Source organism: Melospiza georgiana, chromosome 1, assembly GCF_028018845.1.
Source record: "Melospiza georgiana isolate bMelGeo1 chromosome 1, bMelGeo1.pri, whole genome shotgun sequence".
In the NCBI taxonomy this organism is placed as follows: Eukaryota; Metazoa; Chordata; class Aves; order Passeriformes; family Passerellidae; genus Melospiza; species Melospiza georgiana.
Window position 1 is genome coordinate 71,233,649 of NC_080430.1, and position 16,717 is coordinate 71,250,365.

Sequence of the window (16,717 nt, forward strand, 5' to 3'; positions counted from 1 at the left end):
GCTTCTTGTCCACCAGTTCCTTCCTGCACAGCTTAAACCATGAGAACTGGGACTCCTTACCATAATAAAACATACAGCAGCATACATCTCATCTTAGGTGTCAATATCTGCTTGTGTAGCTGGGTGCAAAAAACAATGGGATTGGTACTGGAAAAGTTGTCACACAAGTCCTGGATCTGCTATGGGGGAGGTCCCCAAGTACATTGAGGAAGCAGGACTGAAGTATGGATTAGCACAACTCAGGTGGTCTGTGCAATGAGTACTCTCAGGAGCAGAAAACCACACAGAGAATATATTGGCACTGGCACACAGGGTCCCCAGAGAGACAAGTTTATCAGAGTTTAGAAAGAGTTTCAACATTCACAAATATGGGACCCTAAGAAAAATTGTTTATTTTTCCCATGAGCTAACCCATGAACCACCTGGGCTTGTAAAGCTCAAACTGACTACAAGAGCTAGAAATCAGTTTTCCCATTTGACTCAACGCTTAAATAATGACCCACAAAGGTCAACCTGGGCAGAATTGCAGCGCAAGGATAAAACATGCCTGCAAGAGACGTCTTCCTCAGAGATGATATTGGAACTAGTCCAGTTGTGCTGCTCATTTTGGAAATTTCAAAATGTAGAGTAGGTTTTGTCCTTGTCAGACAGAAAATTTTGCTGGAGTTCATTCTATTCAGTTTTGCAGCACTTTTAGTTATTACAAAGAATCATCTCACCTTCTGTACCATGATATCACATTCTCCTGTTCTCCAGCAGGAGTAGGTGGAGATGTCTGAAGAGATAGAGACGGAGATTCCCTTTCCTGTGCAGGCTGTACCAAAGAGAGCTAGAACAGGTGTCTACCAATATTTTTTACCCAAATGGTTCAGAGTTCTTTGGTCTCTCCTAACTTATTTTCAAACCTATGTCTGCCTGTCTGTAATTATGTCAGGTTCTAAAAATAAGTGGCACTGTTCACATTTTGAATTTGAATTATCTGTTGAATATCTAAAAAGATAAGGTGGAACGGGAAGCCCCTCTGTGAGCAGAAGTACAATCTAGTTAAAATGAGTGAAATTTATCAGAAAAAATGAGTAATGAGCAGTGAGAAAAACTGTCTCATTTCGCCAATTTTACTTTATAAATTATCTGATTTGACATTCTGTGCTAAAAATCTGCTTATGAACCAAGAAAAGCAAGGCATGTGCTCCACTCGGTCAAAACAGGATCTGTGGCTGCAAAAATATTGCTGCATTAGTACTGCAGCACGAAACCCTGTGCCACCAAAATGAAGACTCTCATGGTTGTTTTTAGATTGCTGTGTATTTAGAAATAACTGGGTACGCCAGGCTTCAGGTCTGAGTTTATGCTGAGCCCCCTGGTTATCTGCAGTCACATCAGAACTGCAGTAATTTCACCACACAGGTGTCATCAAAGCACGGAAGCCTGCAGCAAAGCTTTCCTTTCCCCTACCTGCACCCCATTTCAGGAATAAAGGAAAAGATAAAATGAATGAAAAGATAATTCTTAACTGGTATTTAATGCATTTTTCATGAGCTATATTGAGACCATCAGCCCATTTTGTTTGTGCACTTTTGCCTGGGACTGGCAATGAACTTTTAATATTAAAAGTTTTTTCACAAGAAAGAGGTGAAAGGCTGCCAGAATAGGCTATAAAACTAAGCATGTGTTAATGGCATCTGTTGCAAATAAGGCTGGATTCCACTTTCCATTGTCTTACTCCTTTTTCCTCAAGTTGTTTAAATTTTCCAATTCAAAAGGAATTTGGCTGAAGATTTCCCTTACTTGGTCTTGAGCTCAAGGAGGGCTGCTTGCAGAAGAGTCATACAAAACCTACTACAAGCCTTTAAATAGTGGGGTTGTGAGAGGAAAGGAATGCAGCTGTCTTCTGGGATGTTCAGCCTAGAGCAATTAGGTACAACAAAAAAGCCCATCCAGTTCCCCTCTTTTGCTCCCCAAAATATCCTGCAGCAGATCTGTCAATGCAGCTGCTCCAAGAGCTGTTCTGTGCAGTGATAAATACCACAAAGTGTGACATTTAAGTTACTCACCAAGGCATTGTTTTAAAAGACTTCAAGGTTGTACTGGTGACTCTCCAAAGGAAAGCCCCCTTGGGTTGTCACATAATACTGAAAGGAGTATATAATTTACATGATAAACACCTTGTTCTGAAATAAATACACCATTTTGGACCCACTCTCTTAATACCTTTGTTAAAGACAAGCTTTCAGATCTCTGCAGCTCAAAACAGCACAAGAGAAATGGAACTGAATTGCACATATCTCCTCTTTAACCCTTGGCAGCACTATATAAAACCAGAACTTAAAAAAGGTGAAGACAGAAATGGCTATCGGGTTCCCTTATGAAACTGTGTTCCCTGTTACTCCCAGTTTTGCCTTTCATTTCATTCCAAAAGAACTCTAGTAAGTGATGCTAAGTCAGAAAACAGCCTGTCAACCACATGAAGCCAAAATACTCTTAACACATAACACAGCTTGTGCAAAATTATTTTTGCCAATAATTAACCATCTAGCTCCCTTTTTTATGGTTCTCTTCAAGAATATTGAAAGAAGCCAAATGTCCTGTGTTAGCACTGTAGAAGCATTTCTAGCCATGGCAAACTCACGTGTGCACACTTGGCATTAATGTTTGATCCAGAAAAACAGGAGAACTGCTAATGAGGCCATGGCAGGTAAATTGGACCATCTCTTTATCACTATATGGACAGGCTGGAATGTAACTAAGGATGTTTTTATCTTTGAATGGTAAACACACCAAATTCTCTCCTAAAAATCTTTTAAAGGAATTTACAAGTTACGATTATTTTTATTTTCAGATGAGCATATTCGCCCAGAACTCCCCCAGTTACACAGCTAGGCCAAAAATGCCAAAGGACTGAAGTCCTAGTTGAAGTCTATCATCAAGTTAAACAAATTCCCAAATATTTCAACCTGTCTGGAAGGCTGACTAATTCAAATCATATTTTCATCTTACTACTTAAATAATGCATGTGCTGGGTCTTGTTTTGACAGTAGTCAGTCTATTACTAACTCCTGACTAATGCTACAGTTTTAAGTGCCGTACAGGAAGTACAGTTCCTAAGAACTAGAAGCAGATTGCAGATGCTAAATATCCTAAGGGGTCTCTCCTTCTATCCCTGGATAACATGCATCTCATCAATCAGATCCAGAGAGCCAAAGCTTTACAAGGTGAAAGATCCAGATGTGAATTCTGAATCTCAGACTTCAGCAGGGGCACTGCATTCAATTTTCAGTTTCAATGTGTTGTGATGAGGTTAAAGATATTAAAGATATTTTCCTTCTAATTTTTATAGATATTATGCAACGATGAGAGTAAAATAACAGTCATGTTTAAAGTGTGTAAAACATGTAAACCCCCTCATTTCTAGCGAGTCCAGAAATGTGTTTGGATACAAAGATCAGTATTTGCATCCATTTATGCAATCAATATTTAATATCCTCAGGAAAAATACAGCCAAGAGTATTTTAGCTGGACATATCCAAGGGCTGTGGTCTGGAGTTGACTTGAATGTGGTCTGGCAGCAGGTTTGGAAGCATAAATCCCCTATGCAGGACTGTCTCTGATGATCATGGTAACCATGGCAAAAGATTCTTGAAGTTTCCTTCTTCATGGGGCCAAAACTGTATCTAGGAAACCGCAATATTCTACCTTCTCTTAGATTAGAAACAGAAAATGCCTATCAGAACCTTCAACATTAAAAAGGAGTTGGATTTCAATACATTCAATGTTAAAAAGGAGTTGAGTTTGTGAATACTTTTAAGGTAAATTTCTTAGGGCATCGCTTAGCTAAGTATTAGACTTTTGCAGGTGAGGGATTTTTTGCTTCTCAGGCTCAACGGTGAAAGAGCTCCATGAAATTCTTCGATCATGGTATCTTAGAATATTGCCATTACCTCTGCCTTTATAGGAACAATCAATTCTTACTTTTTTCCCCTGAACATACATAGGCCTATTCTATCTGTATCTCACCACTTACCAATAGAGCAGGGAAACATGCTAGTGCATCAGAAATGTTTTTTTGTTTCTGGACGGAGAAAGGCTGCCTGGGTAGAAAACAACAACGCCACAAAAAATCAATCTCACCTTCACCATAAAATACCCTCTCTTCAGGGAGATGCAATAGTTTTGGCAAAGGTTGAGAGAGACTGGACCTATTTTACAAGGCCAACAGTCACACATTACAGAGCAGCCAAAAGCCCCCTGCAAAGCACAACTGCTTCTTATTTCCTGCTCTGTTGCCATACAGTGAAATTTAACTGATCAGAGTCCTGGGAAGATGTAAGGGGTTTAGCACACAGAATTCAACCTGCTTGATCCTCAGTCATCTCATGCCTTTTCTTATCCTTAAAATTCAGCACAGGCATGAAAAGTGGTGGGACTGTGGTTCTTTCTATATTAATAAACCATGTGGATTTTAAAAAGCTATAGGAAGATGTTAAACTTGGACAATGACACACTATGAGCACATTTCATAAATGATTTCTAAAGAATGTCAACTAAAAAAACCTTTTGTGAATGAGAAGGAACAGGATTTCTTCATTCTTTTATGCTACTTATTTGAGTTATTCCATTAAGTCAACCCCCAGATATGTAATAACCTTTCCCTATATTTACGTATTTTTTTCCCCATCACTTTACAGGGGGATTAAAACTCTTTTTCTTGTGTTGTTCCCTAATTACATTAATGCAGCATTTGTTTTTTATTTTCTCTTTGCCTACCTCTTGAACTACTCATGACTATTCAAAATAAATGTCAAAATACAGTAATAGAAGAATGCCTCACCATCTCCAGAGGCCGAATATCTCAACACAGCATATTATGGTTGAGTTTTGCTGTAAGTATTTAAGTCACATATATTTTACAGCCTTATTACTTTCTATATTTTTCATTTATGTAAGAAATAAAGCACTCTAGGCTTTTAATTCAGTGACAATTTTTTCCAGTTTGTATCCATTTTAGATCTTTCTAGAGGTTCAAGGTTCATGTAATAATTCACTTTATTTTCCCGTGTACTGTTTTGAGCATTTACTTTGCTTTAAATGTCAGAGCCTTTCACTTCTGTTACTTTGATTTCCTTGCTGCGTCTCTTCTCTGTAAGCTGTAACTGATGGTGTATTCTGGTGTGGTCTCCCTGTCTTTCCCACTTTCAACAACCCTTTTTAAACTCAATTGTATCTTCTAACAGTTTTTTATTGCAAAACCCACACTGACCACTTCTTGTTTTTTTAATGTTCTTCTCAGAGGAACTGCAGCCTGCTGTACATTGGCTATGAAGCCTCAGCAGTCCCAACATCCCTTCCATGCAAAGGGATTCCAATACCTCCTGTTGCAGCACGATGCTCACTGACTTCCTTAATCCACAAAGTGGATTTATTCAAAAGCAGTGCTCTGACTTGACTGTGAACATTCAGTCATATCAGATGGGATTCAAGGAATGTTTTGATCGATTCCACATTATTCTTCTTGCCGTCAATGAGATGTTCCGAAGTGTAAGTTACTTCAGAGAAGCACCTACACAAATGTCTGACTTCAGGTTTTAAAGACAAGCAACAAGCTGCTGCAGTAAAAGATGAGTAAGAGAATGATCTTACAATAAAGAGATGTCTAAATATGTATTAAGACAGTACAGACAATAGAATAGGTTTTCAATACTTAGAACATGTCCGATATGAATACAGAAATTGTAGACTGGCAAAATTCAAAGTACTATTCAAAGAAATAATATTTCTTGGAAAGTGAGGAATTCAAGAAGAGCTTTTGACCATCTCTCTTAATATTTTATTATTCTGAAGTGAAATATTTTACAGAACTGGATGACTATTTCAGTTAACATCAGCAGTTGAGACTATGACCACCGCAGAATGGACAACACTTAACAAAACAACATTGCTCCAGGTTCTTAATGATAATAACATATTTGAAGCCTGACACTTCCATTTAACATGCTTCTACTACTTACACAGAACTTTTTAACAAGTAACTATGTGTGCATCAAATTTTCTCCAAAATTACATTTTATAGGAATTGTACACTGCATTTTTAAAGTACATAATTGAACTGGCAGAATAAATGAGCTGACATTAAGAAATTGTTTGAAAAGCATGCAATATTCCTGAAATGATTTACCCAAAATGACTGTAATTACAGAAAGAATATATTATTACTGCATTATTTAATTCCAAGCAATAATATCAATTAAAAATTAAACCCATTTGTTAGCCCCCAAAACAACGGCAGCAAAACTGTTCTTCTCTCCTGAATCCCTATTTCCCCTCATATAAATCCAATAACTAGTGGAGAAAAGAGGAAAAGAAGATTGACTAACAAGAGGAAGACAGTGGTAATAAGCCTGTAAGAGCAAGGAAAGACAAGAAGAGTAATAAGGAAGAAGCAAAATGAATGATGTACTGTGCTCTTCCTTACTATGTGAGAAGCTATTAACTATTTTACTCCTTAACACCAAAGAGTATTTTACCTGGACATTTTTTCTACTGATCTTATAAACTCTGAGTGCTTTTCTGTTAATTGCCAGTGAAAGTAGATTTCAGATGTGAAGGTCACTATCAATACTCAAATAGAAGGGAGAAACCTGAAAGGTGGCAACATGTTTAATTAAAAATAGGTAAGAGAATAAAAGCCCCCAAGAAATCAGACTTACAAACACCAAAACTATAGATGAGAACAGAAAAAAAAAAAGTTACCATTTTCAAATGCAAAAGAAGCAGTGTACTTAATATGGTATCTGGACATTAATTAGTCAGCTCTACGGGGCAACGCTTATTACATACTTTTCAATAGTTTATAGAATTTGTGTCTTCCAGTCACTTCAGTATCACTCTACACCTAGAAATTAAGATTGATACACTGAACAATATGACTAATACTCAAATTTGACATTTGCTAAAAATACATTTCAATGTATTTTTAACAAGTGAAACTGAGACTACAGAACAGTAATGAATATTTCTTCATGAACAAGTGTATGTAAACAAAATTGACTTAATTCCCTCCACAGAGTGAAATACAGTAGACGGAAAACCATTTTATCAAAGTATGCAGGAACACAAGTCTCACTCAGCAGGACACCCCATAACATTACTAAGGAAGTTGTATCTCAATTTATTTTCCAGTGGAATTCTTTTTAGCTTTTTTAGGGTGTTCAAAGGAATTGAAGTAGTCCAGGAAAATGTACAATGTTTATGCATGTTTGTCTGCATTGTGTTGTTGTCTATGTTTTCATCATGGCTGATGAAGAAGCTTGGAAACAGGTCAGCTGCAAGTGCATGCTGCTTTTGAATTTGTTTAGCAGCTCTTCCAATAACCTGCAAATGGAAAACAGTTACAACTTTAGAAAATTCTGGAAAGGGAACAATTACTACAAGTTTTGATTATTCTGTCTGTGACTTCAGGTATGCTGTCTGCTTTTCTTGTGTAGCTGAATTGCAAATTTGGGTTGTTGGCCTTATCTTTGGAAGGTATTTGTAGATTTCTCTTAAGTATTATGATTGAAAGATCAGAGATATTATGACTGTTCCAGGAGAAACATTAATTCACCACAGTCACATTGTTTTGTCCCTAACAGATAAACTGTGTATGAGTTCATTTGGGGGCATAACAATAGTTAATTTACATCTACCAAGCTGTCAAGAAAGTACCTCATGCAGGGGATAGTATTTAATCCACAAACCACAGATGTGGGGGCAATGGTGCTGATGGGCCTGTTGTAGAAAATATTGATTGCAACACTGGAGATGCTTTAAGTTGTTTTACAGTCTTGGCTGGGTCTTTTATTTTCTCCTTAATCTGGGAATAATGTGATCTCTGAATTTTCTGCCCTATTTCAAAAGCAAGCCATATAGGGCAGACATGTATCACCTGAACTTTTTGGCATGCTGCATGACTGAATGGCCCAGTAACAGAAAAAAAAAATTACACTGTGTGTTAAAAAAAACCAAACTAGTCAAGAATAACAACTTAAACTAGAAAATCAGTATCTGCTTCTTCAGCAGATCCTCTGGAAAAGGATCATGTCCATGTAATAATTTAGCATCATAGTAGTGATTGTGAATGAACACACACAAACAGCTCTCAGAGCACAAATGTGTTATTTTACACAAATACATGTAGATTACAATCAGTTGCCTGGAAAAATGGCAATTGCCATGTAGTGACCTGGGAAACAGAACAAGTTCTGCACTGTCTGGGGCTCAAAACACTGAGGCAGATGTAATAATGATGCAGTTCTTGATTCTCATTTGTCTCATGAAGCTCAGATGCTTGTGACTAAGTGAAAAAAGAATTTCTACAGGTGTTTTGGAAAATTTGAGTTAAAAGATCTCTCCTTACTCAAAACTGATTTTTAACTTTAATAAAGCATAAGATCTAAGTAAGATGAGGAAGTATCTCGAGACTTGTTGTGACTAGAGAAGAGTAGGTTTGACTACATAGAGGACATCTGGAAGAAGGCACAGACCACAGACCATGAACTGCACAGTCTCTTTATGTGTCTACAAAATATTCTAAATTCTGACTGCTAAGTGCAAACTGATTTGATGCAGGAAAGTACAATGAAACCAATCTCTAGTTCAAGCCATCTGTACTTACACTACTCTACTCATTACAAATCTGTCCTAGTTGTACTCTTCATTATGCTGTGGTTGTCAAATAGACTATCAAGTATCTGGCTGTTTGTCAAAGGTCATGGTGGTGGAAAAGCAAGAACCCAAAATTCCTCCTCCTGATGTTAAGAAAGAGCCACAGACCCTCCTTATTTGTTTTTTAAAGGAAACATGTCAGTTTTATGAGTTCCCCATCCATCAGCTTGACAAAGCCTGAACTTTGTTCTTGGCCATCTTTTTAATTGCTACTTAATTCAGTAAAACAATACAATGGAACTCACAGAAACCTTAAGGATTAACAAGGAAGGCTAAAGAAGACAGATACTACAAGACAAATACAAAGCGACACTGAACTGAGAAGATAGGATGGGCAAGCAGGGTATGTCACAAAGCCATTGGCTCCTCTGGGTAATTTAATAGGCCATAAACAAGGCAAGGACTGAGCTTTTTCCTGACTCTGTCCAAAAAGGCTTCTGCTCTGTAATTCAGAAGGGCCAAATATGGTGAAAGTTAACCCTTTTATATCAGAGTTTTCTTACAAGAGTAAAAAGCAATGGCTCCAAAGACCATAAAGGAAACAAGAGGGTGCAATGTACTCACTTTCTGTCAGTTCCACTTGAGAGCTGAGGCAAGGCTTCCAAAGCTTGCTTAAAGCTTGATCTGCAAGGAAAACAAAAATACTCATATTCTGCTAGTACAATACTCAGCATTTACAGTTTCTCTCTATAAATCCTATGGAAAGATGCTATATTTTATCCATCCTTTATTTCAATAAATTGACAAAATATTTACCTGAGACCTGACATCCATATGCAAATTGAACATAAGTCATGGGGTCAAGCATATGTCTTGATATTCCTAATGTGATGTACATCATACATCCACAGGAAATGTTAAATCAGCAGCTCACTGAAGACTGTCACATCCTGGACTGTTCAAAAATTAACAGGTAGAGGCTAGCCTGCCTTCTGCCCAAAACTAAGTGACCATCAATCAGTGTATGAAAAACGGATAAAACATTGATTTTGTCTCTCTGTGCTTAGTAGACAGACCGCTGCAGTCTGCCTTACACAAGGGTGCCTACAGAGAGTGTTCCAGTGGGTTTGCACTGGTAACATAGTCGCAGAATATTTTAGGTTGGAAGGGACTTTAGGTCCAACCCTGACCTCAAAGCAGGGCCGATTTCAAGGTTAGAGGAGGTTTCTTTGGGCCATTATCCAGTCAAGTGTTGAGTAACTCCAAAGATGGGGTTCCCACCCCGCTCTGGGCAACAGGAGTGGAACAGAAATGAGGGAACAATGCAGGACCTGCACAGATAGGTAGAATCTTGTCAGCAAAAGATTAATATGGTGACTTATGGCAACTAGTTACAAGTCCAGCAATAAAAAACACCTCCATGAAGCTCTGGCTTTCCGGGTTCACTGTACTTTGCCCTATTACAGACAATATAATTTCGATTTTATCCACTTTGAGCCAATGCCCAGTAGTTTTCTTTTAGTAGTTTTTCTTTTAGAGGCCTTTGTCACTATCAGAATAGGGAAGTGAGTACTCTGAACTGGAATGCAGTGACACCAGGGGAGTCACTATGTGTGACTCTATGAAGGCACATTAAGACTGAAATGTCTCCTACAAAACTGTTGATTTTTAAGATGATCAAATTACCATCTGCAGGGACATATAATGCCAATCTTAAAAGAAGTGAAGGTAATTAAAATAATGAATGAATCTGCCCATATCCAATCCCCACCATAATCACCTAGAAATTTCAATCAATAAGCTTTACTCAAAACTGCTGAGAGCTATCATAGCCTGTTTTTACATGCCTTGGCTGATCAACCATTGATGGTGCTAATGCTTTTCCTTCTCTCTCTATATTAATGTGTGTGAGTGTCCCCCATACTACTTATCTTTGGTCTTGCCTCAGTGAGAAATGATAAATTGCTGAAAGCCTTTTGAAGGCATTGACTCTAGGAGACAGTGTCAAGCTGAATTCCCTTTCCCCAGTTAGTGTGTGGAGAAGGAGCAGGGTATTGTATAAGCCTATGGAGAGCCCTAATTCTCTATATCCCTATAAGGGGATCCTGCCAGTAGCTGGATCTGTAGACCCTCTGATCAATCTGGCAGGTTATTTATGTTTTATGAGATTGCTGTGAAAAAATGGGTATAACTCATCAAGATCTGCTTGTGTCTGGCTTTAGCATAATTATCCTCACCAGCTGTACTGCTGTTAAGAAGTTTTACAATTTGTTTTTGGTGGCAAATATTGGTTTGTGTCTAAAAGTCCAAGTAAAAAAAACAACAAAAAAAAAACCAACAAAAAACCCCCCCTATTTTCTTTCAACTGATAAAATCTTGCTAGGTTTCTGGTTTTTGTATATTTACATAGTAGATCACATATTCTATTTGAAGCAAAATTCCCTCATTCTATATTTACAATGTGTGTTTTTGCATGTTTACCAAGGATTCCATTACACTGCAAAAAGTGACATTACAGCACATCTTACTTGCTTTCAGGTGTTAGGTATATGGCCACGGTATCCCTCAATGCACAGATTTCAAGTTTTGCCTAAAGACAGAAATACAAATATTGAAAATATTGAAATAATGACACAATGCCCTTTCACCAAGTGGATACAAGTATCCCAAAGCTTCACCTTCTTGAGAGGCAAATACTATTGCACGCTGCCCTTGTAAGCAGCCTTAGCTTTTAACAGTTTATTTCCTGTATTCTTTGTTGCCATGCTACTCCGTCAGGAGACTGCTCAAAGGAACATTTTCATACTTTTGATTCAACTCAAACTGTTTACATGGTCACTGTGTAGTAGTTAAAAAACACTGGTTTGTCTCTCAGTAACAGTAACAAATCTTCAGTTCTGTTTCACCTTTTCTGTACTGTGATAGAAAGACAGATGCAACTTTTTTCTTCTTTTTAAAAAAATTAAATACAGGGAGCTTAACTTCTCACAGCACTGCTTAGCCAGGGAGAAAGGAAACACAAAAGTACAAAAATCTGCCAATATACATTTTGTGCTTGGTTCTTCCAGTGAATTAATTTTTTTCCATCAGATGAGGAAGCAGGATGATTGTATTTTGTTTCTTTTGTGTCACCTGGCGGGCACAAGAGTTTGGGGATCTTATTCCTGCACTGTACTGTGTGCCCAGGTATTAATTTTCACTTAGGCAAACTGTGGAGGAACTCACAGATTAAACAAACTTCATAGATCATCCATTGGTCTTTGAAAAACTGCACGATCATCACAACTTTTATATGAATTAGAAACATTCTGGTAGATCATTAAATAATTTCATTTAAAAATACAAAGCGAACTTCATAAAAAATAACATTTTGTTATTTTAGGCATAAATATGAAATTTAATCCAGTTGGACATTACAGTACCCTATCTACATGTACACACAATATTCATCTTCCAAAACAGAACATTTAACAATGCAACACATACAACTAATTCCACATCTAATGAAAGCCTTTGGCTTTTAGGTATCTCCCTCATCCCTCCTCCAGGTAGGAAGACCAGTAAAATGCATGCTTTTTTAGAGCTAGAACTTTCTGGCACAAAATATAACATAGCCACCTCAAATTTTATACTCATCAGAAATGCTTTTCTCAACACACAGTATTTTACCTTTTTTTATATAGTGCTCCAAGCTCAGGAGTTGTGGACTTTTTGAAGTCCTAGGCCTAAGATTCTGGAGTCTTTTCTACGTTTTAGGAGGTACCAGTACCCCCTTCTCAAGTACCACAGCCTAAGTGAACCTGGTGGAAGGGAAAGCCCTGCAAAACTGTGGGTCATGGGATGTAGGAATACAGAGTGAGGCTTGAATGAGAATTTTTTGTTCAGTCTAGCAAGGCTTGGATGACTCTCACACTGCTGCTGTCTGTTAGACAGGATTTTCCATGTTCAGAGGAACAGAAAATGACCATGAGGGACAAACTTACAGTAAGGAGAGAAAAGCCTTTCAATTACAGGCTTAGGCAGCAAGTCCCTACAGTTGTTTAATCAGACAAAAAGGATATAGGCACAGCTTTGTTGTTATTCATGGATTTGGTTTAAATACGGAGTCAATCACTTGGCTGTGATCTTCCTATACTAATTCTCTGTCCAATGCCATTACTAGCAGCAATTGGAAAACAAGACTTACCACTGGATATTATTTTCCCATCATAATGCAAGAATGCTGTCATGTACAATGAAAATAGCGAGTTTGCTCTTTTTCTGTTACAGCCATAGCAATCTGACTCAAAGGGATTTTTTATAAAAAAGTGTTTTTCTTAGAGTCCTTTAAAGCTTACCCCATAGTAACACCAATCCAGCTGTAAATAAAGACAGCAAAGCTATTCTGCCCATGTTACAACAACATGGTATTTTAGAGAGAGTAAAGCAAACAAGTGACTAGTCCTGCAAAGTCTTACAAGATCCTACTGTATTCTGTTTTAGGGATTTTTAAATCTCAAAATATCTTTACATTGTTTTTTGCTTTTAAAGTGATTTTTTATGTCAGGCCAAAGAGAATATTTGACAACACTTCAAAGAGATACCACTATGATGCTTTTTATTTCATAGAATATAGGTAGTCTTTTAATGCTGTCTAACACAAAGATAATCCTAAAATATAATAAACCCAAGAACCAGTATCCCAAAGGGTATTCATTCATAAATCTGAAATAGGTTGTAAACGAACCCTTTTTATCTCCTTGCTTTCACTGCTACAATAAATCGAACGCCCAGATTATACCTCTGTCTGTTATTCTCAGTTTTCTACATTCAGATGTTTGACAGTACAAAGTGTTCAGGTACCTGTAAAGCTCCATTTTTGCTGAAGGATGAAACACACTGCATCAGTCGACTCAGTTCTTCAGAGACTGCTTCTACAACCCTTGACATTACCCGAGGAACTAAGTCTTTAGAAATGGTAAACACCTAAGTTTAATGAAAGAAGAACCATGAGCACAGCACCTGCATTAACAGAAGTATTTTCAAAACTAACATTTCAATAAAAAACATAAACATCTTTGACTGAAAGGTCTCATTAATTTTTATCAACATACCAAAAATTCAAAAGAGACTTGAATATGAAGGATGTGTTTTGATGCTTGCCCTGCACTTTGACCAGTCCCCTCTGTTAGCAGCAAATTTGGCTATGTGATTTGTGATAACCTTCTTGCTATACAAAAAAACAGCTAAACTTCAAAATATGCACCTTTGGCTGATGGATGCAGGTAGTCAGGTGTCTGTAACAGGTAGCCATCTTGTAGATAGCACCTTTAATTCAGAGTTGTGCGTCTGACTTACACATTCAGCCACTGTTTACCCATATACTCTGCTATTTCTTCTAGACTCCTTTATATTTGACCACTGTCCAATGGCTAGTGTTGTTATACTCTGTGGCAGAGATAAACATTTGACAGTCTGTGTGAGTACGAGGGTGTCAATGGATTTTCATTTAGATTCTGCCACTCCTGCCATTTATTAGTTAACTGGCAAAAAATTTTAAACCTTACTGGTTTTCCCATGCATCAAAACAATCTTTATAACCTCTTATTTATATAACTTGTAAAAGTTGCATATTCAGAATAGTAACTGCAACCCAAAGTTATTAAATCTATGCTTGAAGCAAAGTATGAAGAGACCAATTTTCCTTAAAGGGAGTTTTACAGAAGTGAGAAATTGTTGTGGATTTAAAAAACAAGAAAGTATGATTTTTCTATAATGAATTCAGGAAAATGCAGGCCAAGAGGTTGGAATATAGGAGGAAGTGAGATTATAGGTTAGACACACCAAACTTGTGTCAAAGCTTAAGGTGATGATAAAACTGCATTAAACTGCACAGGGCTGGGAAAGAAGATGACACATGAAGCTGGAGTGGTTTATGTAAGCTTAAGTATGTGACTGGAGTGGTACAAGAAGGAAAATGAGATGTATAAAGTTTTGAAAGATTTCCACACTTTCTGCTTTGAAAGATTCTAAAGAATTAAGTAGTGGATTGTTTTGCTGGAATACTTTTGCTTTTACACAAAGTTTAGATTCCATGTCTGACAAAGAAAATTAGCAACTGACAAGATATTAATATATATGTGTAAAAATCAACAAGAAAAAAACCAACCAAAGATTCCTACAGAGTTTTCAGTAATTTAAATAAAGAATTGTGTAGCAGGCATTCCATAAGGCTGATCATTCCAAAAGGCAGGTCTGCACCACAGGCCAAGACAGTGACTCCATAAATGTCAGCTACAAGCTGTTACCAGTGCTGGAAAGAGGTCATCTTATTCAGCACCAAACACTGCTGATCAATTCAACACAAACATACCAGGAACATGCCCAAAGATCTTCTACTGAGAAGAGAATATTTCTGCCTGCAATGAGCACTCCTGAAGTTACTTTACAGAATCCAGGAAAAATAATTGTCAGCAAGGGTGAATCATCACAAATTTGCAGTAAGAAGCCCTTATTTTGATTTCAGTTAAATTTGAATTCAAAGGTAGAGAGACAATTTTCTTTCCATTTCACTCAATCCTTGCTGTTCATCTGATAGTTAATTTTTGCTGTTTCAAAATACAGAAACTTGCTGCCTAGCTAACTAAACTTAAACCTGACCCAGCTTAACAGAATTTCACCAGTGGAAATGGGAGTTTCGTCTTGACACACATTCTCATGTTTCTGTATATTTCACATCTAGAAATTTAAGAGGCAATGCTATTTAGGCCAGACTCAGTATCGGTCTCAATGAAGAGAGCACAGCAATGCACCCTTTGCTGCAGCATTTTAACAAGTATGCATGTTTACAAGCCTAGCTCAATAAGTCACAAATTACTTTGAATTTTTTAAAGCAAAACCTCTAATTTCCATTTTAATTAATTTTCACTACACTGAAAAACATTATTAAAATTGTTATTATGTTGGTATATGTTTTTAGTGTTTCTTATTTCCTCATTTGGAAGCATTTGGTAAAATCACAATGCTTCTGTGTAAATGTTTCTGCTATAATTTAACACTGAAATAGTATAAAAAATACTGCAAGTCAAATTTGAAGTTCCTGAAAATATTTTAATTTATATGAATCCTTGTAATTTAAGAAGGAATAAGATAAGTAAAAGCCTCAAGTGAATCTCATTATATTTTAATTACAGGGAAAAGGTCAAGCAGCCATACTTGTGGTATTTTGGAAGGTAAGAGAAATATTACTACCAATGCTTCTACCAGGAGTAACTGTAATGTGTTAACACTCTTGATGATTAGAAGAGTGATTATGTAAAACACAGGTTCTAACTTAAAGAACCATAGGAAATTCCTCCATACAATCCCAAAAGGATAAATAATTGCAGGCCCTCTGAGTTTATTATGTTATAAGCAATGCTTTAACATGCACTTCCTAGCCTAGGTAGCCATTACCTACTTAGGTATTTCAAACAGTATTTGTGCTTACAAAGACTATAAAACTTTCTGTGTTTAGCTTTCCTATTTCCTATTGTATGTAGAAGACTTACATATCTTGGCTTTTCACTCTGAGTGGCATGTGTTGAACATTTCCTTCAAGGTGAAACAAAGGTAATTTACAGATGTTTTGGAAGAAAAAAAAAAGGTAATCAGAGAAAGAAAGCATCATAACTAGCTGTATATCTATATATTATCTGAATGGAAAGGGAGAATTTAACTTTAGCATTTGGCTTTCCTCTTTATCAGATAATAGAGACAAAAAGGTGTAATGGAGTGTTAGAGAGGATAAACAGGAACCACTCATCTCCTTCTGCCCATAAAAAAAAGTTATCAGTTGCATAACAGGTTGGCTAAAGCTAATCTAAACCATATCTATAACGAAGGCACTTCAATAAAAAAAAATCTGGGATTTACCAGTAAAAGTACACTGAAATCATATGAATTTAAGCATGAAATGATCTGAAGTTTCTCCTCACCTCTGCATGCACAGCAATGATATTCACTAATGCTTCTTTCAAGTAATTTCTGACACCTGAAACAAGAGAAACAAAATAATTACTGTCATTCTGTTGTCTCAACACCACCATAATATTCTGTT

At 36.9% G+C, this 16,717-nt stretch overlaps 1 protein-coding gene across 1 annotated transcript in view; it reads right to left on the minus strand.

The window, feature by feature from the left end:
• Nucleotides 1–5,633: 5,633 nt before the first annotated feature.
• Nucleotides 5,634–16,717, minus strand: part of EXOC2 (exocyst complex component 2) — a 125,369-nt gene continuing 114,285 nt past the window's right edge. The window contains exons 24-28 of the mRNA XM_058030220.1: nucleotides 16,596–16,651; nucleotides 13,483–13,605; nucleotides 11,169–11,230; nucleotides 9,265–9,324; nucleotides 5,634–7,368 (exon numbers count right to left, since the gene is read on the minus strand). Of these exons, the coding sequence (XP_057886203.1) occupies nucleotides 7,275–7,368; nucleotides 9,265–9,324; nucleotides 11,169–11,230; nucleotides 13,483–13,605; nucleotides 16,596–16,651 (395 nt within the window). The 3' untranslated portion in view covers nucleotides 5,634–7,274. The remainder of the gene's footprint in view (nucleotides 7,369–9,264; nucleotides 9,325–11,168; nucleotides 11,231–13,482; nucleotides 13,606–16,595; nucleotides 16,652–16,717) is intronic.